Consider the following 25,448-nt stretch of genomic DNA (forward strand, 5'->3'; position numbering starts at 1 on the left):
AAGAACCTTATCTCTATCTCATTACTGAACTTTAGCTGTAGGGAAAGAAATAATGAAGTATATGACTTAGAGTCTCTGGCATGAGGCTTTTCAAAAAATATAAATGGTGAATATGAAAATGCAAACATTGCAGGAAAGTAGTTCATGTTAACATTTTAAAAATTAGTGCACCATTTCAACCACAAATACCAGTAAAAACAGAAAAAAAAAAAAAAAAAAACTAACCTGAAGCAACTACTCTATAGGCAGCATGCTTGCAGTTTTTCAGCACACTTGTGCCTACAGTACAGTACTGTGCTAGCTGAGAATATAGCATATTGTATTATTTAGTTTGCTATCCAATACAAAATATTAAAGAACATTTAGAACAGTGCATAATTATTTACATCAAAATTTACTTGCACTCTCTTTGGTATTAAAAGGGAGTGGAAAGGCCTTTTGCAGAAAGAGGAGGAGTTGAACGGTCCCAAGGTGGAGCTGTCTCTTGTGTTAAATGACACTGGCTGAGTAAAGCTCTCTGCTGGGGAAGGGCTTAAAGGCTGAGTCAAAAGCCAAGAAGTCTCTTTATTTACGCCTACCTCCCAGCCCTTGGCAATCTGACTAATAACAAACTGAGCTAACAAGAAAGACTAGAAAGGGAGGAAAGAGAACACTGCTGCAGCTTGGATCTACAACCAAGAAAGCAAGAGTGATCAATGCAGCTCTGTGAAACATCTTGTTTATTTACTGCTTTCAGCAGCTTGCAAATGGTTAACTATATGCAAAAAAGTCAGCATAGCTGTGAAGTATGCCATGAATTTTAATTGCGGAGAAAAGGCAACTGCTTCAGGATGATCTAGTATGCACTCTGCCTGAAATATTTTCAATGAAATGCTCAGCATTTAGTCTTTGAGCAGAGCTTTTCAACTTTATGAAGCAATGGGACCTGCCAAAAAGTGACATTTGAGAAGAAAGTACGTAGTGGTTGGTGTTTTCTTTTTTAATAAAGAATCTGAATTTACTTTGAACATCTCTTCCAGCTGTGCATTACAGATAACGTCAGGAAGAGTCTCTGCTTTACAGGTAAGATGAATGTTTCCAGGCTTTTCTAATATCTATCTTTGCATTATCTTAAAGTGATTGAATTTGTATGTTTGTCCTTTTAAAAAAATAACTTTGCATTAAAAGCTATCCAGTTTCATTCTTACTCATTGGCACAACTAATGCTGTAGCAGATGCCTGTTTTCTCTGAGCAGGAGACAGTCCAACAGCTGGCTGTACAGAAGAATAAATAATATAAGATGCCACTATTTCTTGCATAGCATGCAGTTTGTTATTGGAAACTAAATAATGTGTGCTTTCTGAAGGGAAGATGACTTCCAAACACCATTATCGAATTTAAAATATAGGCAGAATACTAAGATTCTTGGTATTTTGTATGCCACTTTTATTATTTCTGACTTGAAAATATGTTTTCTGAATATATGTAAATGGAGATTTTTGACCTCTTTAACATTAGATCAGGTGTTATCAATACAGGACCGGTCTTCAAATTTGTGTGCATCTCTGAAAAGACGAGAAACTGTTCCCTAGAACATTTTGAGGAACAGGAAATGAATAGAAGATTAAAAAAAATAACTAGAGACTGTCATCTGGAAGTTATTTACTATTTTCTGAAGATGCTGTGTCTGGTGAAGTGAATAATATTCTTTCTTGGTAATCTATGAGGAAGTACTTTAGTGTTTGTGGAAGCTAATCCACAAGTTGAGGAGTTCAACTATAAACTGTTGGATTCTAAGCATAGACTCAGCTTTTAGAAATCAATTTCCCTATGGAAACATTTAGACTGCTAACTTTCCTCTGTGTAGAAAGGCACTACACTGTTCTATTTCTTCCGTTGTCTTTTGCCAATCAGAAACTTTATACTATACATGTTTGCAATGCAACAATGTATTTTCATGGGATGATTTATTTTTCATGATTAATGATTGGGTTTAGGGATATTCTATCTGAATGTGAATTTTAAGTAGATTCAAAATTATTTTCACAATCCATTAAAAAAATAAATAAAAGCAGATACCATTTGGTAAAGTTGAGGAGTCTTGAGATATGGTGTTTATTTACCCTTAAATTCAATTTATACAAAATTAAGATACTCTAAAGGAAAGAAATGCAATTAAATATAATGAAGTTATGTGTATTTATCTAGTCACTGCCGTCACCTCAGAATTAGAAAAAAAATTGCTGTTTCAGATACATGTTTTAAATTTTTAGGGATTTGGAATATTTGATGTTGTTAATCTGAACTGTCATTTTTTATTTACCAAATTAGAGGTACCTTCAAATGTTTTAGTGTAGTACAGTTTGTTTTAAAGTTCATTGTTTGTGACTTTAAGACTTATAATAATAAGGGAGATCCACTGCTTAATTATGTGATGACATTCAGTGCCCTAAAGCCTGTTTCAAGTCCTTGTTAGAAAGTCATTTGCTAGAATTTTATAGGAGGCATTGTTTATTCTTTCATAACAGCCAGAAATGTGTTTTAAAGCTCAGTTTTTCTTCTTTAGGTTTATGATACTGATGTTATTCATAACAGAATTTAAAAGCATCAGGAAATATCCTACTTTTAGAAATTCAGCATAGAGTATGGCAAGTGAAATTTTAACAGGTACTTTTAACCATATATATCTAATACTATCAAGCTTATACATACTTCCCTGGACAGCATAGTTAAAACTGACCTCCTTAGTAATCTGCTTTCTTACATGGTCAGAGACTTATTTTCCCAAGGTTTTTAAATAGATAATAAAATTGATAAGTATCTTGAGCCAAACTCAAAGCAGGTTAAAATACAGACACAATTATTAGATGTCATATTGTGACATCCAGTTCAAAAATATAAATAAATAAAAGACATGCATTATGTAGGCACACATGCATAGATATATACATGCATGTAGTTTTTTATAACTTTTTCTAACATTTTTGTATCCCCTTCTGTTTTCTTGGCTTCTGGCTAAAACCATGTATTTGTCTTATACTGTAATCCTCTAGCCCTAGATTTACCAACTTTTTGGTTAAAAAAAAAATCAAGGTCTTTGCAAATATACACCTTTGCATCAAATCAAGGTATCTATGGTCCAATTATTAACATTATTCACATATTAGGCATATGTGAACACCACTGATAATACAATATTTTAAATTGTCCTTTAACTAAATTTTATATTTTTATCACAGTGCAAGTTTTTTTTATTTTTTTTTATCACAGTGCAAGTTAAAGGTAAACCAAAACATGCTTGCCATAGTATTAGAAAATGATAAAAAGAAAATATAGATGCAGCATGGTATTCATATTTTCAGTGATTAATATTTTTTTTATTTTTAGAGGAAACCCTCTTATTTTATAATCACAAGTTCATCTCTTTCCTGCTTCTGCCCACTAAAGTGCATTGCTGTTTGCATTTTGTTTTACAGAATCAAATTTCATCACATGACAACATGAAGCTGTGGATTCATCTCTTATATTCATCTCTTTTTGCCTGTATATCTTCACAGTCCCAATCTCCAATGTCCTCAGCCAGAGGTTCTTGTGATTCTCTTTGCAATTGTGAGGAAAAAGATGGCACAATGCTAATAAACTGTGAAGAGAAAGGTATCAAGAAGTTATCCCAAATAAGTGTGCCGCCATCACGACCTTTCCACCTAAGTTTATTAAATAATGGTTTGACAACGCTTCACACAAATGACTTTTCTGGGCTTACTAATGCCATCTCATTACACCTCGGATTTAACAACATTGCAGATATTGAGACTGGTGCATTTAATGGCCTTGGCCTTCTTAAGCAACTTCACATCAATCACAATTCTTTAGAAATTCTTAAAGAGGATACCTTCCATGGACTGGAAAACCTAGAATTCCTACAAGCAGACAACAACTTCATTACAGTGATTGAACCAAGTGCCTTTAGCAAGCTCAACAGACTCAAAGTGTTAATTTTAAATGACAATGCTATTGAGAGTCTTCCTCCAAACATATTTCGATTTGTTCCTTTAACCCATCTAGATCTTCGTGGAAATCAGTTGCAAACATTGCCTTACGTTGGTTTCTTAGAACACATTGGCCGGATATTGGATCTCCAGTTGGAGGACAATAAGTGGACCTGTAATTGTGACTTATTAGAGCTAAAAGTTTGGTTGGAAAACATGCCTCCACAGTCCGTAATTGGTGATGTCGTATGCAACAGCCCTCCGTTTTTCAAAGGAAGTATACTAAGCAGACTGAAAAAGGAATCAATTTGCCCCACTCCACCAGTGTATGAAGAACACGAGGATCCATCAGGATCACTACATCTGGCAGCAACGTCTTCAATCAGTGATAGTCGCATGTCAACCAAGTCCACATCCCTTTTGAGACCAGCCACCAAAGCACCAGTGTTGATACCCTATATAACAAAGCCATTCACTCAACTTCCAGGACCCTACTGTCCTATTCCTTGTAATTGCAAAGTACTATCCCCATCAGGACTTCTGGTACACTGTCAAGAGCGCAATATTGAAAGCTTATCAGATCTGAAACCTCCTCCACAAAATCCTAGAAAGCTTGTTCTAGCAGGGAATATTATTCATACATTAATGAAGTCTGATCTAGTGGAATACTTCACTTTGGAAATGCTTCACCTGGGAAACAATCGTATTGAGGTTCTTGAGGAAGGATCATTTATAAATCTAACAAGATTGCAAAAGCTCTATCTGAACGGTAACCATCTGACCAAGTTAAGCAGAGGCATGTTTCTTGGTCTCCACAATCTTGAGTACTTATATCTTGAATACAATGCAGTTAAGGAAATATTACCAGGAACCTTTAACCCAATGCCTAAACTTAAAGTCCTCTATTTAAATAACAACCTCCTACAAGTTTTACCACCACATATCTTTTCAGGGGTTTCTCTAACGAGGATAAATCTTAAAACGAACCAGTTTACCCATCTCCCTGTCAGTAATATCTTGGATGACCTTGATTTATTGACTCAGATCGACCTTGAGGACAATCCCTGGGATTGCTCCTGTGACTTGGTTGGATTGCAACAATGGCTACAAAAATTGAGTAAGAATACAGTAACAGATGACATCCTCTGCACTTCTCCAGAGCACCTAGACAAAAAGGAATTAAAAGCACTAACTAGTGAACTTCTTTGCCCAGGTTTAGTCAATAATCCATCCCTGCCAACTCAAACTAGTTACATAATTGTCAGCGCTCCTACAACCACAACTACAGCTGATACTATTTTAAGATCACTTACTGATGCTGTACCACTATCTGTTCTAATACTAGGACTGCTGATTGTATTCATAACCATTGTGTTCTGTGCTGCAGGGATAGTGGTTCTTGTTCTCCACCGCAGGAGACGATACAAAAAGAAACAAACAGATGAGCAGATGAGAGACAACAGTCCAGTCCATCTTCAATACAGTATGTATGGCCATAAAACAACTCACCACACTACTGAAAGACCAACAGCATCACTGTATGAGCAGCATATGGTGAGTCCCATGGTTCATGTCTATAGAAGTCCATCCTTTGGCCCAAAGCATTTGGAAGAGGAAGAAGAAAGGAATGAGAAAGATGGAAGTGAGACAAAACATCTCCAAAGAAGTCTTTTAGAAAGGGAAAATCATTCACCACTCACGGGGTCAAATATGAAATACAAAACCACAGACCAATCAACTGAATTTTTATCCTTTCAGGATGCCAGTTCATTATATAGGAACATTTTAGAGAAAGAAAGAGAACTTCAGCAACTAGGAATTACAGAATACCTAAGGAAGAACATTGCTCAACTGCAGCCTGATATGGAGGTACATTATCCTGGAGCCCATGAAGAGTTAAAATTAATGGAGACGCTAATGTACTCAAGGCCAAGGAAGGTATTAGTGGAACAGACTAAAAATGAGTATTTTGAGCTTAAAGCTAACCTACATGCTGAACCTGACTACTTAGAAGTCCTGGAGCAGCAAACATAGATGGAGAGATTGAGGGCTTTTGCAGAAATGCTGTGATTCTGTCTTAAGTCCAATCTTGTAAATAAGTGCCTTACATGAGTGTGTCATCAATCAGAACTAAAGCACAGCAGTAATCCTATTGGGAAAAAAAGAAGAAAAAGAAACTCAGGGATCATTGGGAGAAGCCATTGCATTGTCTTCAGGCAATTTTGCCTGCCCCCAGTAAAATAAATCCTTGCATGTAAATCATCCAAGGATTATAGTGATATTTCTTGGTATACTTAAAAGTGTTTCAGAAAAGTCCTCTTGCACATCTAAAAGGGTTGAATATTTAAGCAACCCTTATTTCCTTGAATTACTTTACCAGTGGATGAAATAGAATTGGGCTTTGTCACTTAAAAGTTATACCTGTATATGTAGTTATAATGTATAAGGAGTATATTGTTTATATAATCAGTATATACCACAAAAATGTACATTGTCAGATACACCGAATTTTCTTGCGATAAAGACAAAAGGAACTGGAACTTCAAAATTATGACTAGTAATAGTAAAGAAACAATAGGAGGTTGAACTATGTAGGCCATGAGTGGCCCAAAGCTTTGAACATTTGAGGGTTGAAAAATGTCACTGCTATGCTTTCTGAATTTAAAAATAAGAATGATTAATAGTTCAGATGGATGAATAAGCAAACTTTTTTGGTTTTTCTGCACATTTTGTGTGGACAATCTTATTGTCAATGCTGCTGTGAATTAAGGTATGTCATTTGTGCTCAAAGTTTGATTCTTATTCTTGGGATGTTTTAAAAATGCTACTGATACTCAACTGTAAATATGATTAGTACATAAATTAAGTTTGGTTTCTTTCCTAGCATTAATCCTTTATAAATTTGAATGACCATGATAGAAATATGTTTCTTGTGGCAAGTAATAATTCACAGGTATAAAACAAATAGGAAAAATTGTGTTTTTAAAAATTTGTATTGATGTAAACTGATAGTTGCCATAAATTAGTAGCAAAAGTCACGTCTAAGGGTAAGTGGTTAAGTTGTCTCAAGAGTGGGACAATGTAGCTTTATTTTACAAGAAAGTATAGCTAGATTTCTATGAACTATTTATTCTGTACAGTTTTGTATATTTTTGGTTCACAAAGGTAATTATTCTTGGGTGCCTTTCAAGAAAATTAAAAATACTGCTCACTACAATAAAAATAAAGTGAAAACTCTCTTTTTAAATGAACTTTCTTCAATTAGTCTGATCTCTAATTCAATCAAGTCAGAATTAACATACACACGCATGCACTCATGTACATGCCTGAGGAGATTTCTGCTTTTTGTTTTTAAGATATATTTATTTATTCATGAGAGACACAGAGAGGGGCAGAGACACAGGTAGAGGGAGAAGTAGGCTCCATGCAGAGAGCCCGACGTGGGACTTGATCCCAGGTCTCCAGGATCATGCCCGGGCCAAAGGTGGCACTAAACTGCTGAGCCACTCAGGCTGCCCTCTGTTTGCTATCCATACAGAAGCATCTTGTTAACCATTTGTAAAAAGGCCACTGAGTGTCTGGGTATGATTGACAGGGAGCCAAACTTAAGTCTGGCAAGTAGTCTTTCCTTTCCCCCAAATCATTTTCCCATGCAATACAAATGAAAGTGATTTATTTTTCTTCTTTCTAATTATACAATCAATGATTCAGCAGATTTTCCCAAGGCAAAATGGAATTAATCAAGGTGATCTTGTTCTGTTTTCTGAACACCATGAAGATACTTGGACAGAGTTAGGAAAGAACATGGTTTCAAGTTAGACAGGACTTTCTTTAATTTGCTTACTACTATTTTAGTGAGTCCTGAATGTTCTACTAAATGTTTTGGTTTCCACGCAACTGTGCAATACTAGCAAATCATACATGGCATTCTGGATTTTGAATAACAAGGCTTTCTGTTTAAAAACAGTAAGGGGTCTGTGTTGCTTGATATGAGGATGAATTATGTGTCTATTATGAAGTCTTATCACTAAGTTTTCTTTTAAATAATTTTATGTATTAATAGAAAATCATCAATAATTATGTATTAAAAGGTTGAGAACCTTAATTTCTCCATTAATGCCCAAGATTGGAAAGAACAAAGATGAGAATTCCTTTTAAAGTTACACTTACTAAGGGGAAATCTGTGTGCACATGGGTTGCTATATATATTTTATCCACTAAAATTAGCATGATAATAAGTAATAAATACTCCAAAGCATGTTTTTAAAAGTTACATTCTAAAGAGAAGAACAAAAGAAGACCAAATTTCATGTTATTGCACTTCTGTTCACTAGGGTGTCTGCCTATATTTTCTGAATCCAATCAAGTGTATAGAGGTATTAGAAGGACTTAAGAAATTCCCATGCCTGGAGGACCCTTGGAATAGATCCATGAATGCAGACTGAGACATGTCCTCAGGAACACTCTTCTCCTTTGGGTGGAGGAATTTTTTTTAATCTTTATTTATTGTTAGAGACATATCCTCAGGAACATTCTTCTCTTTTAGGTGGGGGATTAAAAAAATCCTTATTCATTATTAATTGTCTAAAGTAATAGTGTTCACTCTCCAATTTATATCAAGATGGAAGAGAGTTGTTTATGAAGTCATGTAAATATATTCTCCAAATTAAATATAACTGCAAAACTAAAAACCCTATAGGAATCTGGATATAACTTATAATGATGTAGACATCATTATGGTTTCTAAAGTGTAGCAAATTCTAAAGGCTGAAATATTTCATTCATGATGGGACCTTCCTGAGCAATTTGCTTCCCTATTGGAAGGAGTTGAGAGTTGAAAAAGCTCTTGATGGTCTTTAATTCTTAATAGGTCTTGTGACCTGTGATAATCACTCAGAACTTTGATGATTTTACCTTCATTTTCTATTTCTTCTCACTCCCACTAACAATAAATTTTATTATAGTCTTTGATTATTTACTTAAGTGGACAATATGGTTTCTTTCTTCCACTAATTATTAGATTCAAAGTTCCAAGTCTGAATTCAGTACCTCCAACCTTATTCTGATGTACCTCACGAGGCACTCTAACAACTAAACAAACTTACAGTTATTCTAATTTTTCTTGATTTATATAGAAGTTGTATTTTGCTCATTGCATATCAGGACAAATTCTGATTCATGTCTGAGTCTTGAATTTTTGTAGTATAGTGATACTAGTGTATAATCATGCCAGGTTAGTCTTCGTTATTTATTCATTTTTTTAAAAGATTTATTTATTTATTTTTAGAGAGAAACAGAGCACGAGTGGGAGGGTAAGAGGGAGAAAAAGAGAGAATCTGAAGCAGACTCCACGGTGAGCCTGGAGCCCAATGTAGGGCTTGATCTACATGACTCTGAGATCATGCCCCTGAGATCATGACCTGAGCCAAAACCAAAAGCCAGATGCTCAACGGACTGTGCCACTCAGGCACCCCCAGATCAAGAGTTTTTAGTTCTGTCATCTGTTAGACATAGATTGTATTAATCTGTATTTGACAAATCATTTGTCATTAAATTATCATGAAAAGGCTTACTGTAAATATATCAAAGTGTTCTTCAGATAATCTTCCATTGATCTCCATACTATGATGGACATTTTACAATACATATAAGAAAGGATTGTATGAATGATGCTGGTTTTCCTTCTTGAATCAACCTCTCATATCATGAAGGAAGAAAACTTATTCTTGCTGCTCAAATAGTAAGTAAACTGAAGTGCCAACTAAACAGCCTTTAAGCTGCCTTGATGCTTTCACCCAATTAATTTAAAGGGCTTAGGCTTTGATCTGAAATTGGAAAATGTTATATATGAGTATCCCCTTGTCATTAGAATGCAACTTTTAAAAATATAAGTAATAAAATGAGACAGAGTCTTTGTATACATGTAATTTATTTTGTATTTTCCCTTTTTTAAGTGATTTTGTATTTTTATTTTTCCATGATAACTTATATATAACCAAAATTTTCTTTTAAAAGAAATGGATTTTCTTTTAAAAGAAAAAAAGGATTTTCTTTTAAAAGAAAATGTATGCTAGTAACCTGTAGAATTGTTTGACAATAAGCACTTTTTAAAATATAAACAGACACAAATAAATATCTAAAGAAAGCTCACCAAATTCCCCATATATAAAACTTTCTACATGATTATCACTGGAGACTATCCTCTATATGAAAAGAAAATTATCCATGTGCATAAAGTGCTATTTGGGAAGAGAAGTTTAGATCTTCCAGTAATTTAGAAATGTTTTTATGATGAATTTACGGATTCCTCTCTATTCTTTTCCCTGAACATTTTTATGATACAGTCATGAATGGCTGCAGTTTTCTTCTTGAGAAGATGTGGTATTATAAAAGCTTGTTCTTGATAGGGAAGGAGACAATTACAAGTCTGTCTCAGGAGGAATGATCCTATGTATCTGGGGACTCATACCAGAATGACCTCATTGATAAGGGATGGATGAGTGATTAAAATATAATATTCCTTTCTGCATTTTCAACTCCATACATCCTGAAACAGATATTTGCCCAAATATTCCCTGAGGTTTATTACCATGACAATGTCTCAGATTAAAAGTTGTATACACCTGTATATTCTTGAATTATAATAAGAGTTCTATTATCAAAACTATGTTGTTTTAACAAATTTCTGTATTATATGGAAATAAGTGCCAGAATCTGTTTTACAGAACACAATTAGATTTTAAAAGATGAATTTATGGTTGATTATATACACATTTATTCTTATGTATATATAACGTAGAAGAGATGGCCAGATGTAAAATTCTCTTCTAGCTGCTTTGAAAGCATAATAAAATAGACAAGTACTCTTCTGTTAGTAAACGTCTTTCAGCAGATTAGTGAATGAAGAATAGAAACAACTCAAAATAACAAATTACCCACACACAAGACACATTCATGTATTTCCAATAAAATAATTTAAAATTATACACTTTTTAAATAAAGTACTTTTGTCCCATAATTTTATTTGTTTATATTTTTAAAGAGTTTATTTATTTATTCATAAGAGACAGACAGAGAGAGAGAGAGAGAGTCAGAGACATAGGCAGAGGGAGAAGCAGGCTCCATGCAGGGAGCCGGATGCGGGACTCGACCCTGGGTCTCCAGGATCAGGCCCTGGACCAAAGACAGATGCTCAACTGCTGAGCCACCGAGGTGTCCCTGCCCCACAATTTTAAAACATAGAAAGCAGAAGACCTGACCTTCCATAAAAAAAAAAAAAAATATTGCCTCCTACTTGTCTTAGTTTCCAACAGTTAGAAAATTGGTTATCTGCAAATAAGTAATATATTTTGACTTACTCATTTAGTATAAAATCTCTGGTCCTTTAATTGTCATGTCATCATAGTTGGTGTTTTAGTTGGAATTGAACAGATGCTCCAGACAAAATAAACCATTTTTTTGCCCAAATTAATGCACTCAGAAATTCAGTGTTACCAGTTTGAAATCACCATTAATGAATGGATATTAAATACATTTTCATTTCATTAATTGGTGGTATGAGCAATCCCCTGTTACTCTATTTTATGATTCATATCTGTCATAAGTTAATATAGCAATACATGGTAGAATAAGAAAGTTAATAATAGAGTTCAGAGAAGTCATGATTCTAGAAGAATAAGATCAGTTTAAATGGTACCTATGATTCATCAATTAAGATTTTCATAGATACACTCTGGGCCTATTCCTAGCATTCTGAAGTACTTTGCCTTAGAAAATACATATTTGAGGAACACATTGTATTATGATACAGCAGACACAATTATCAGATATTAGCACATTATAGAGTTTATTCTAAGTTTTTAAATTTTTATAAATAAAGAAGTTAAAATATTTTTCTTGCATTATATAACTAGTAAGATTAACAACATCAGAATTATAACCCTGGTTTGTTGTTATTGTTATTTTATTTTGTTTTGTTTTATTAGCAGGGCAATGGTCTTCACCAAACTGCCTTTCATAACTATGAATATTTATAGGCCATATGGAGATCCAAAAAAATGTATGTCTTTGCTTCTATATTTAGGTAGGACACTCTTTTTCTTTTTTTCTTTTTTAAAAATATTTTATTTATTTATTCATGAGAGACACAGAGGGAGAGAAAAAGAGAGAGAGAGAGAGAGAGAGAGAGAGAGAAAGACAGAGAGGCAGAGACACAGGCAGAGGGAGAAGCAGGCTCCATGCAGGAAGCCTGACGTGGGACTCGATCCCAGGATCACACCCTGGGCGGAAGGCAGGCGTTACACCAATGAGCCACCCAGGCATCCCAGGAAACCCTTTTTCTAAACCTTTTATTGAAAGAAAAATCAGACATTTCAGTAACTTTAGACATATTGCATAACTGTAGATTGTTGAAGATGATATATAAGCACATTATAGGTACAGCTAGAAAAATGCTAAATGACTTAGTATATTGAAAAACAAATAAACATGGCAGCTGAAACTCATAGTTTTTTTCAAATTCAGAATAATTAATTACTATTTATCAATAATCTATATTTTAAAAAACAGTTAAGAATTTAATTTCTATTTCATAGTATCAAACATTGATGAAGATATAATTCTTGTGATATATTGTATTAACTAAATGCTTCATATTATAATTATCTTACACATAGAAATTATGGTATTAGATAGTTTTATTACTCCACTTTTAAGATCTCTGCCTGAAATGACTTCATCCCTTTGGTAAGCTTTATAATGTGAGGATTTTCTTATTATTTATTTATGTATTTATTTATGTATTTATGTATGTATGTATTTATTTATTTATCTTTTCTTTTTAAATAAACCTTACTCTTAGTGTATTTTTTAGGTTCACTGCAAAATTGATCAGAATGTACAGTTTGGGAATCCCTGGGTGGCTCAGAGGTTTAGTGCCTGGCTTTGGCCCAGGACATGATCCTGGAGTCCTGGGATCGAGTCCCACATCAGGCTCCCTGCATGGAGCCTGCATTTCCCTCTGCCTGTGTCTCTGCCTCGCTCTCTCTCTCTCTGTATGTCTCATGAATAAATAAATAAAATCTCAAAAAAAAAGAATATAGAGTTTCCACATATCTCCTGGCCCTATAGAAGCCCAACATTCCCTACTAGAGTGGCACAGTTTTTGCAATTGATGAATCTGTATTATTTCATAATTATTATCCAAACTCCATAGTTAACATTAGAATTCACTGTGGATGCTTGTATTCTATAAGTTTTGACAAATGCATAATGAAATGTATCCACCGTTATTGTAACATGGTGCATATTTTCACTCCTCTATAAATCTTCTGCTTTGTTTACTTCTTTCCCCCCTGAACAATCACTGATCTTTTTACTTTTGCCTCTTTTGGAAAGTCATAGAATTGAAATCATACAGTATGCAGCCTTTCCAGATTAGCTTCTTTCATTTAGTAATATGCATTTACGTTTTCTCCATGGCTTTTCATAGCTTGATACCTTATTTCTTTTGAGTGCTGAATTATATTCCACTGTCTGGATGTACCACAGTTTATTTATCCATTTGCCTGTTTATTTATCCATGTGGACAGTTATGAATAAAGCTGCTATAAACATATGCATGCTTGATTTTTATATGGAGATAAGTTTTTTCCTTATTTGGGTAACTACCAAATAGCACAGCTGCTGGATCATATAATAAGACCTGTTTAGTTTTGTAACAAATTGCTAAATTGTCTTCCAAAGTGGCTGTACCATTTTGCATTCTCATTAACAAGAGTTTTATTTCCCAGGCCTCCACTCCCCCACCCTAGGATTTGGTGTGGTGAATGCTCAGGTTTTGGCCATTCCAGGAGGTGTGTATTGGTATCTCATTGTTGTTTTAATTTGCATTTCCCTGATGACATATGATGTAAAGCATGTTTTGAAATACAATAATTTTTGTCATCGTTGTATCTTCTTTGGTGGAGTGTCTGTTAAGCTCATTGGCCTGTTTTTAATCAGGTTGTTTCTTCATTGTTGACTTTTAAGAGTTTGCTGTATATTTCAGATAGCAGACCTTCATCAGATATGGTTTTGTTGCAAATATTTCTCATACTCTGTGGCTTGTCTTTTCATTCTATTGATAGTATATTTTACAGAACAAAAATGTTTAATTTTAATGAAATCCAGCATACCAATTTTTTTAATAGATCATGCCTTTGATGGTGTCTATAAAGTCATCATCATATTTCAGGTCCCCTGATTTTGTCTTATATTATCTTCCAGCAGTTTTACAATTTTGAGTTTTATATTTAGGCCAAAATACATATTGAGTTAATTTTTATGAAGGGTATAATGTCTGAATCTAGATTCTTTTTTTTTTTTTGGCATATGGATGTCCATTTGTTGAAAAGATAATATGAGGGATTTTAAAGCCACGTACAATTTAAAAAGTTTATTTACAATATAATTCATATTGGTCTTTATATTTAATATCTGAATGGCATTAATGCTATGCATTATTGCCATCTGAGAGAGCATAAAGTTTAAGAAAGAAAAGTGTCAAGTTATAAAGATTATTATCATTAGGTCTGAATTACCCAAAGCTATGGGAGTGTTGACTATGAATGTAAAACTAAGCTTAACTGGGCTTTTCTTTTTCAAAAGGTGATACCATGTCATTTGAATGAGTTAAATATAACATTGTCCACTTTTGTAAACATCATACTATTTCACCATGTTTATCATATTGTTTTAATTTTGAATAGGTTTGTTTAACTTCTACTCATGTCTTAAACTTATCAATATAAACAGGAATCTTTGATCTTTGAGAGAGCTGAAATCTCCATATCTTTGTTTACACTTTATTTAATTTCAAAAAGAAGTATTGGGAAAAAAAAAAGAAGTATTGGGAAACATGTATTTCAGACACTGGTGAATCATTTCAATAAAGATTCTTCACATTCACATTTACAGCATTATATTAATGAAATATATGAGAACACAGGAATAAATTTGCCTAATTCTAAAAAATTTGGCTAATGTAAGTAATTAAGAATAAATAGTAATGGTTGCTTTGTTATGAAAAACTTTGTTTTAATTTATAAATCTATTTCCTAATTCTTTTGGATTTTTAACTCAACTACCTGTTTTCTTTTTCTGCAAGAACACAACCATAAGCCTACTTACTCTAGGCAATGCTCATACACTTTCATTAACATGTAGGTCATGTTTTCTCAACCTACCCCATATCATGCTGTCACAGCTTTATTCTCTTTTCCATGTTGTGTATTGGCAGCCAAAGGCATGCAAATCATGCATAACATACTTGCTGGTTATAAGAGTATGCAGGTCAAACTCCACCTCCACAGCCCTCCCACATACACTGTGAAAATAGGTTCTCTGCCACTTTTAAAAGTCTTTCATTCATCATCTTTCTTGCAAGAGTAGGAACACAAAAATTTACCTATCCAATCTCCCATGGCAGTTTCAGGAATCCTCATGAAACAATTCTTAAGTGGTATTAAAATAAAAAAAAAATGGAATACAGTTTATAAAGATCAATTTGTAAAAGGTTATAACAAAAAGATGAAAAGAAGGAGGTTGAAAGATTGAATAAAGATGGCCATTTGCTTCCTGCCTTCTTGTATTCTTGGTCCTTTTCCATGCCTGATGCTTCTTTTCCCTTGACTGTCATGTAATCATTAACCTCCTGTAGCCAAATGGTTGTGAGAGCTCCACAAGGAATCATGCTCTGCCATCCCTTGGACCATGCATTTTACGCTTCTATTTTTCTCTCTAAATGTAATGACCTTCCTCTTTGAATTATTGCTGTCATCCCCAAACTGAACCAAATCAAATCAAAACAAAACAAGTTCTCTCATTTATATTCACACCAAGATGTGAGCATTTTAGGAGACTTAGCAATTGACAATCATATGAAGCTTTAATACAGGGAACTTCAGATACAACAATAGAGCAGTCATTTCAAGAGTGTAAAGAAGATACTTTGGAAAGAGCAAGCCATAGGCTATTTATAGTCATATCATAAATTGAATCCCCAGATCTTACTTGACACAATTATTTAAAAGATGTTTGTTTAGGATAACTCAATTAAGAAACATATGCTTTATACAGCCACAATGATAATAAAGAATCATGCGTTACTGAATTTTGAAAACTTTCTGAAGCCCACTCTTGTATTTTAGTGTTTTATCCAATTTTTAACTCTGGTACTATTTCTTGCTCACATCAATAATGCAGGAGTTCCTCTCTATAAAATGTGCCTGGATCATTGATAATTCATTTAATCCAATTCAATATTCCTAAACTGGTAAATAATTATAAAATGATATATCTAGCAATTTGAGCGAATGGCTACTCCAAGGACATCAAGTCTAGTATCCATTCAAGTCAATAATTTTTCTCCACAAAACTATGATAATGTGATACTAGAACATCAGCTTCAGGGTCAGAATGATATGAGTTCCAATATGATCTCAACGATCTATTTATTATGTGACATTGAGACACTTATTTAGCCTATGTGAGTCAAAGTTTTCCTTAAAGGGAATAATAACTTACTTTTCAGAGTTGATTTTATGATTTATTACCATATTTAAAATAAATCCTCTGCTTGTACATTTTTAGGAAAGTTAGGAAACCGTTGTACTATAGCAATGGAAGAGATTGGAATAAACGTAGGAAGAGTGATTAACTTACCTGAAATTCATATTTTCTACTTTTAAATGAAAAAGAATAATAGGGGGATCCCTGGGTGGCTCAGAGGTTTGGCGCCTGCCTTTGGCCCAGGGTGCGATCCTGGAGTCCTGGGATCAAGTCCCACGTCAGGCTCCTGGCCTGGAGCCTGCTTCTCCCTCCTCCTGTGTCTCTGCCTCTCTCTCTCTCTCTATGTCTATCATAAATAAATAAATAAATCTTTAAAAAAAAAGAAAGAAAAAGAATAATAGTGTTACATTAATTTTAAAATTTTTGAAGACTCATTGAGGCACTGTATATAAAGGGGATTTGAAATAATTCAGTGACATGTAAATTTTCAACTCCCATTGAGAATTTACTAGCTCTAATTGTTAGGAATTTCTATTTATTTTCAACTCCAATTTTCTTCCCTGACACATCTAACTCTTAACTTTATTTTCCACATAAAAGAAGATAATTTTTTCTTTTTTTATCTGTTCCCATAGTACTCTTAACCTAGGATCATTTCCATAATGTCCTTTGTCATAATACCGTTTATAGTCTTTATAATAAAAGTGACAGGTTTTTGTTATTGTTATTTGTTTGTTTTTACCACATCCATAAACTGGCTTCAATATTGAAAATACATTTCTTTATAAAGCACATAGTTATGTTTTCTTTAAAATTTATGTGGAATTAAAATTTAAAAATAAAGTTGGGAAGGCAAGTTGAAAGAAAAAATATAAAAACTGTAATTGTTATATCTTTTCTATCCATAAGGATAAGGCAACATAATTTCTTAGCTTATCATCTTTAAATTAGTGTGTATGATTTTTCTTTTAAGTAAAATTTTGTATCTTTTTGTTTCACCTGTATTCAAATGATAAATATATTTCTTTGTGATGCATCTCTTTTGTATATATATTCAGATGGAAACCAGACAAAACACTCACAGTGTGGAAGGAATATGAGAAATATATGATAGTAAGATGAAAATAATATGAGAAAAAGGTATTTCTTCAGTAATGCTACACTCAATGAATTAGGAAGGTGTTTGCTCTATAATAGAAAGAATACCTGCAGTGTAGATGCTAAAGTGCTATGTGCCATTGCTGCAATTAAAAAAGAAAAATAACCCTGGAAATAACTGATTTCTAAAGAAAAGAATATGGTTCTCTTGCTAGCTCATATATTGTGTTACATAATCATGGAATACAGAATCCAACAAAATAGAGAAAGTAAAATCTTACTCTTAGTACTTCTTGGAATGACATTAAAAAATGAAGCATCTAGCAATAAAGTACATGCATATATGTGTTAATGTATAAAATATGTAAAATAATCTCAGAATAAAGTTTCAAAATTATATTTATGCAGCTCACAGGTCCAAAAAACATTACTACTGATGCCTATAGGATTCATGATGAGGTAATGTCCAAATCCATATCTTATAACATATCCATCCGGATGTGATTAGACTTCAGTTTTACTACAGGATCATAGTTCACCAAACAATTTCCTATTGCTTTTGTTAAAGTTAACACTGCCTTTTCTGTATTCCTACTACTCTTCTCTGTAGAATTCAGATTAAAGGACACTCTATATTTGAGTTTCCTTAACTGATTTTTTTCCTTCTACTTTTTTTTTTTTTAACCCTGGAGGAATTGAAATCCACAGGAAACTAATTACAAATGAACTTGACCTTTCACTTAAAAAATTAACTTCTCTGATAATCAGTCTTTTGGCTTTGAAATTTAGTAAAATAATAATGCAATGACACATAATTGTGTAATTAGTATTAAGTTCAAAGGAAACATGAATTGATCTAGGCCTAGCTAGTGTTTCATCTCAGGGTAGTTAATTCCCTCAAAAGAATTTTTTTGTTATCATTCTGTCTAGTGCATGAGTCACGCATACAGCAATAAAACATCAAATAGAATAAAAATAAAAGCATTTAATTTTTGGAGCTCTCAAATTTTTTTGAAGACTCAACCTTCTGTGACTTGATGATAAGAAGTATGAAGTTATTGCTGATATATGAAAATGTGTGAGGATCTTATTTGTAGATCTCCTTCAAAGAAAAATTATTGGTTAGAAAGATTAAATGAATAAATCAGTGTCTTGGCTGGGAAGAATGATATATACGTAATTCACAGAAGTTGCAGGTTCTTAAGGATACTTAAGTTTGAAGTCTTTATGACCATGCTGATTAGAGACAGGAAATTTAAACATCTAAGACAAAAATCAGAAAAATGATAGAGTATATTGCTTAAATTACACAGAAGGTCTCAAGAAAGATTAAGATGAGTGTCAGGACTTCTTCCACTCGATTCCATGAAATTTTTCTATTATTTTTTTTAAAAATCATCATTTATTGCCAAAATTTAAAATTTAACTGTGGTTTAAATAGTGTAACATATGGAGTTCCACAAATTGATTGTAAGTGATCTTCAGTATAACGGAACTTCCAATCTTTCATTATTTTGACAAATAACATTGTTGGATTAAGTGAATCTATTCCCTCCAATTTAATTTTAGTTCATAGCATCAGTTTTATAAAAAAAAGACACAATCTTAGCTGCTAATAAAATGGCCATTGACTGTTTTATGTTTTATCTTCTCCGTTTTCCTCTTATCTGGAGTTGAATATGCTATAAAGATTAAAAACAAAGCAAACTTTGGCAAGATAATAGGAATAGGTATCTGTTATTATTACCATGTATATTCTACGTGAAAAAAATAATTTTTGAACAAGAGAATTATGTGTATCCTCAGGGAATGTTTGATTACCTACCTCATTATCTACAAATTTTATCTCAGAAAATGTATTGTGGTAAGAACACTTGACATGACATCTACCCTTACAAAGAGATTTTTGAATGTATAATACGATATTGTCAACCATAAGCAAAATGTTGCACAGCAGATTCCTAATTTTTTTTTCTTTCTTGAATAATTGAAACTTTATGCTTATTGATCAGCAACTCCCCAATTGCTCTGGTGACCACAGTTCTACTCTCTGCTTCATTGAGTTTGACTATTTTACATACTTCTCTTAAATGGAATCATACAACCTTTTTTCCTTCTGTGACTGGCTTTTTGTGCTATCCTCAAGTTTCTTCTATGTTGTAGAATATTGCATAATTTCCTTATTTTTTAAGGCTGAATAATTTTATTGTGTGTCTATAGCACATTTTCTTTATCCATTCATCTTTCATCAATAATTAAATTGTTTCTAGATCTTGATCATTATGGATAGTACTGAAATGAACATGGGAGTGCTAATATCTCTTTAAGTTCTTAATATTAATTATTTTGGATAAGTACTCAGAAGCTGGATTGCTGAATCATATGGTAGCTATTTATTTTATTTTATTTTATTTTATTTTATTTTATTTTATTTTATTTTATTTATTTATTTTTTTGGAGGAACCTGAATACCAGTGGTGGAAAAACTGGATATTCACATGCAAAGGAATAACATTGAACCTTATCCCACACAAGAAAATCAACTCTCATGGATTAAAGACATTAATATAAAGTTCTGAAACTGTAAAATCTCCTAAAAGAACACATAGAGAAAAGCTATATGACATTGGTCTTGGAAATGATTTTATAGATAAATGACACCAAAAACACAGGCAACTAAATAAAAAATAGACAAGTGGGTATCCAACAAATTAAAAAAGCTTTTACAAAGCAAAGGGCAAAAAATCAACAGAATGAAAGGCAATCTATAAAATGTAAGAAAATATTTGCAAATCATACACTTGATAAGTGGTTAATTTAAAAAATATAAGAAACTCCTATAACTCAATTGCAAATACTTTATCATCCAATTAAAAATGGGTTAAATACTAGGGTAGACATTTCACCAAAGAGACATACAATGGCCAACATCCATAAAAAGTTGCTCAACATCACTAATCGTCAGGGAAATGCAAATCACGAACCACAATGAAGTATTACCTCAAACATCTTAGGACAGTTATTATATTTATAAAAAAAATTAGAAGTGTAATGAAGATGTTGAGAAACTGGAACACTTTTACACTATTAGTGGAAAGGCAAAATAGTGCAACCATTTCAGAAAACAAAACTACATTTTACTAAGTAATTTCAGTACCATGGTGGTGATGATTTAATACAATAGCAGAAGATATAGTTGCCTATAAATGAATTATTTTTTTCCCTAAATTAATATTGTATGCAGACGGTGACTTACTGTCTTGCAACTTAAAACAAAATTATCTATATTTGGTCAATTTATTAGGGATGGGGTGTCACAATAGATGGAATTTAAAGAAAATAAATTAGATTCTGATCACATAATACAGCATCATTTTCCCATGTCTATGACATTAAAGATTCTGATTTATTAGTATATTATCTTCAGATTATTATAGATTGCTAAAGATCATAGAAGAAAGTGAATATGCACTCATTCTATTCTTCTTGAAGGTGCTAGCTATATCCATGATTGTGTTTTGTTTACAAACTATTTTGGAGAGATTACAAAATGACCTAAGCATATAGTAAAACAACAACAACAACAACAACAACAACAACAACAACAACTTGTAATAGAGTGACTGGATGGTTCAGTTGTTAAATCTCTGCCTTTGGCTCAGGTCATGATCCCAGGGTCCCAGGATCCTGGTACAGAGCTCCACATTGGGCTCCCTGCTCAGCAGAGAGCTTGCTTCTTCCTCTCCCTCTGCCACTCCCCTTACTTGTTCTCTCTCTCTCTCTCTCTCTCTCTCTCTCTCTCTCTCATTCTGTCAAATAAATAAATAAAATCTTAAAAAAAAAAAAGAGAGAGAGAGAGACTAGTATAATTGAAGCTCTTTTTAAATGTTTGATTCAGATTGGACAAAGTAAACAAAGATGTCAATGGACAAAGGCATTGTCCATAAAACTAAATTTTATGCTGGGACCCCTGGGTGGCTCAGTGGTTGGGCGCCTGCCTTCAACTCAGGTCCTGATCCCGGCATCCAGGATCAAGTCCCCATTGGGCTCCCTGTGAGGAGCCTGCTTCTCCCTCTGCCTGTGTCTCTACCTCTTTCTCTCTGTCTGTGTCTCTCAAGAATAAATAAATAAAATCTTAAAAAAAAAGAGTTTTATGCTGTAATTCAGTTTTCTGTAATTGCTGTTGGCACACCTGCCCTCTGTGGAAAGATGTGAAACCTAAGAAACATGAAAAATAATTTCAGACATTGTTAAAGCCACTATTCACTAACATATTGATATTGGTTGTAGTGACATGTCATAAGATTATTGATAAGATATTTTGGAGACAAAAGCTGAGCAATAGCAATGAGTTGGGAAAAAAAAGAGAAAAAGGAAAAAAAGGGGGCTTTTTCCAATTATCTACAAGAAGTCAATAGTAAATTTGATAAATAATTTCAGCCACAAATAGTTAAGCTTTACATGTAAAATAGAATTAATTTACTGTATTCTAATAAATTATAAAAATATCAATACAATACATAATTGGCTTGCTATTGAATTATGAAAAAATAATTATATTTTTTCTTGGTTTGTTATGTAATTATTCTGTACTGAAAGGATATTAAAGTCCTAAAATCAGCAATATAATGACATTTTCTTGTATCTTTGCTAAATTTGTCTTCTTAGTGTATAAACTTCTAACTTTAAATTATCTGTTTTATGATGAATTTGCTTTGAGAATACTTTAGAATATTTTCATTTTCTATGTGAGTCCAAATACTAAGTGATAAATTATAGCAGACATTTAAAACATATACTTAGTCAACAAATTTTCCTTTGAAGAATAAAATTGGGTTTAGTTTTGTTTTTTTTTTCAATCAAGTTTTTAAATAATCATCTGGTTATTTAGAGAAACATCCTAAGTAAATGTCATATGTTCTCAGGAAAAAACAAACAAACAAACACAAAGACAAAACAAAACAAAACAAAACAAAACCAAAAAACCTTGATAAAGTCATCTGGATTAAAATAGATATTTGAAAGACTGTTTTTCAAATGTTCCAGTTAGTGAATGCAGAAAGAAACTAAGAAGTGTTGTATAGAATAAATATTATTATTTTGTCCTCACTGAGCATAATGATTTTTTTCTGCAATTGATTAATGTTTCCTACTGAAGTTATTTCAATTCTTTATTTAAATATCCCATAATAAAATCATTACATTCACTGAAAATTCTTGATATTATAAATTGTAAGGTTACATTCATATTGTTATAAATTAATAGTGCTGACATGGATCTCAGGTTATCATTATCACTCTTGAAGGGTGATAATGGCTATACAAAGAAGCAGAGATACCTTCTGGTTTTTAAATTAAATTTTTGTAGCAGCAGCTTCTTGTCTGTGAATCATGTTCTTCTCATAGGAGGTCTATTTTCAATATTTGACTTAATTCTAAGTTGATTTAAGTTCCATGTACTTGGCTTTTAATGGTTTCTAGTTTTCTTGCTAACTAAACTGACAATTCATATCTAGCCCCAGCAGCACAATTAAGTCTTTAAATATAAGTGGTCCCTTATGTTTCAAATAGATCAAATATACCTGTGATGCTGGCAGCTGTTAACAAGACTATTAAATAAAATTTAATGACATTTCTGAATTACTTGTAATTTCATTAGTGATATAGATTAGTATAATTTTTAATTTCTCAATTTAAAAACTCTAAAATCTACGCCTTTAAAAAATGGTAAAGAATGAGGTGGAAGTAAAGAAAAGAGGCAAACCAGAAAACAGACTCTTAACTATAAATAATAAACTGAAGGTTGCTGGAGGTAGGTAGGTAGTGTATGGGTTAAATGGGTGGTGGTTATTAAGGAGGACACTTCTTGTGATGAGCCCTGAGAGTTGTATGTAAGTGATGAATCACTAAATTCTGCACCTGAGGGATCCCTGGGTGGCGCAGCGGTTTGGCGCCTGCCTTTGGCCCAGGGCGCGATCCTGGAGACCCGGGATCGAATCCCACATCAGGCTCCCGGTGCATGGAGCCTGCTTCTCCCTCTGCCTATGTCTCTGCCTCTCTCTCTCTCTCTCTGTGACTATCATAAATAAATAAAAAAAAAAATAAATAAAAAAATAAAAATAAATAAATAAATTCTGCACCTGAAACTAATATTACACTGTGTTAACAAACTGAATTTAATTGAAAACTTGAAACTACAATAAAATAAAATGAAATAACATATTTAAAATTCAAAAATAATTTTAAAAATAATTGCAAAAAGTTTCTTTAAACTTTTAAAACATTATAGACATTAAAATTAAACATTTCAATAATTAAATATATTGCCTTTTGATTTGGACACTGTGAGTCTATAAAAACAAATCCTTCAATAGTCTGCTACAATCTCTTAAATAACCCCAACAAGAAATTTCTGGAGTTAGACTTTTTTTCAAAAAATGTTATTTCTGGTGTTCTCTAAGCTCTTTTGTGTAATATGACATTGGCCTTCTGATTGCTTAATTTATATCACTCTTGTTTCTACACAACATTTACAATGACCTTTTCAAAAATTTCCTTTGACAACTGTGGTTCCAAAGGTTAATTATTTTACGTTTTTTTTTCAAGATGCAATGAATCAAACTGAACAAAACCCCTCCTCCTTCTCCAGTCTGACCAAATGTCTTGATCTATAACCCTCAGACATTCTACACATGATGATCTCTCTGCCAGGAATGACTCTTCTCTTTGAGTGGACAATATGAACTCATTTGTTAGTTCTAAGCTCAGCCTTGCCTGCTGTTACATCCTGGAAAAACTATTGGGTGTTTATACTCAACATTATATATCCTTTTCAAATGCTTACCACACTAAACAAATTTATACTTATTCATGCATTTACTGAGTGAAGCCTTTCTCCCCCAGATTATGAGCTCCACAGAATCAGATCATTTCTTTCATTGTTCACCATTTTATTTCCAAAGCCAAAACATATTATGACACATACTAGACACTGGATGGATGTGTGTAGAATGAATGAACAAATAAAATTTTTAATTTTCATGAAGCAGTTTTCATTAGGCATAGAAACCTGGCAAAAATGATGTCCAAATTCCAAAATATAAAAAAATAAAAACCTTTATTTTCATATTTATGGAAAGCCAACTTTGGAACATAACTATGACTAAGATGAACTCGTGTCTCTTATATACTGGATGGATAACTCTGGGCAATGGGTTATTAGTTAAAATCTTCAGCTACCTTATCTCTAAAACTGGAATAATAAACATGCTCACTGTTGGGTAGGAGGCTATGAGTGTTTAATGAGTAATGTATGTAAGTACTTAGCATCATGTCTGCTGTCTAGAACTTAATAGGCAGAATCTACTATTATTATTATTATTATCAGTGCCCATTAAGGGTCAATCATATGCTAGCTACCATGACATGTGGATAATAGTGATCTCTTGCCATGATAAATATTCTTTAATGAATAGTTGAATAGGAATGGATTTTAAAGAAAAATAGTATAGGAACATTTCTTTGGGAAAAGAAAAAAGTATCTTTTAATTTATTATGAAAAGCCAGCAAAAAATTCAATGAATATGCAACACATATGGTTTCCTCTAAGAGAGTAAAAAGATATTTTATCACATGGTAAGAAAGTCAGGATATCTTAAATAGAAAATTGTGCGCAACAAAAAGCGGTGTTAAGAGATCTGAGTCCAAATGTCACTATGCCATTCTAAGTAATGTAGATTTTATGATTAGCACTTAGCATGTTCTAAATCCTCTTCCCATTATCCTAGAAATGTGGTCAGTCCAAATGTCAACTCAATTTTATAAAGCAATAA

At 32.8% G+C, this 25,448-nt stretch overlaps 1 protein-coding gene across 1 annotated transcript; it reads left to right on the plus strand.

Moving 5' to 3' along the window:
- The first annotated feature begins 530 nt into the window (after positions 1–530).
- On the plus strand, positions 531–7,983 carry SLITRK6 (SLIT and NTRK like family member 6). Its single transcript, XM_041730876.1, has 2 exons — positions 531–1,062; positions 3,457–7,983. The coding sequence occupies exon 2, from the start codon at positions 3,481–3,483 to the stop codon at positions 6,001–6,003; it is 2,523 nt and encodes an 840-aa protein (XP_041586810.1). The 5' UTR covers positions 531–1,062; positions 3,457–3,480; the 3' UTR covers positions 6,004–7,983.
- Positions 7,984–25,448: the final 17,465 nt, after the last annotated feature.

The sequence above is a fragment of the Vulpes lagopus genome, chromosome 16, assembly GCF_018345385.1.
Source record: "Vulpes lagopus strain Blue_001 chromosome 16, ASM1834538v1, whole genome shotgun sequence".
NCBI lineage: Eukaryota > Metazoa > Chordata > Mammalia > Carnivora > Canidae > Vulpes > Vulpes lagopus.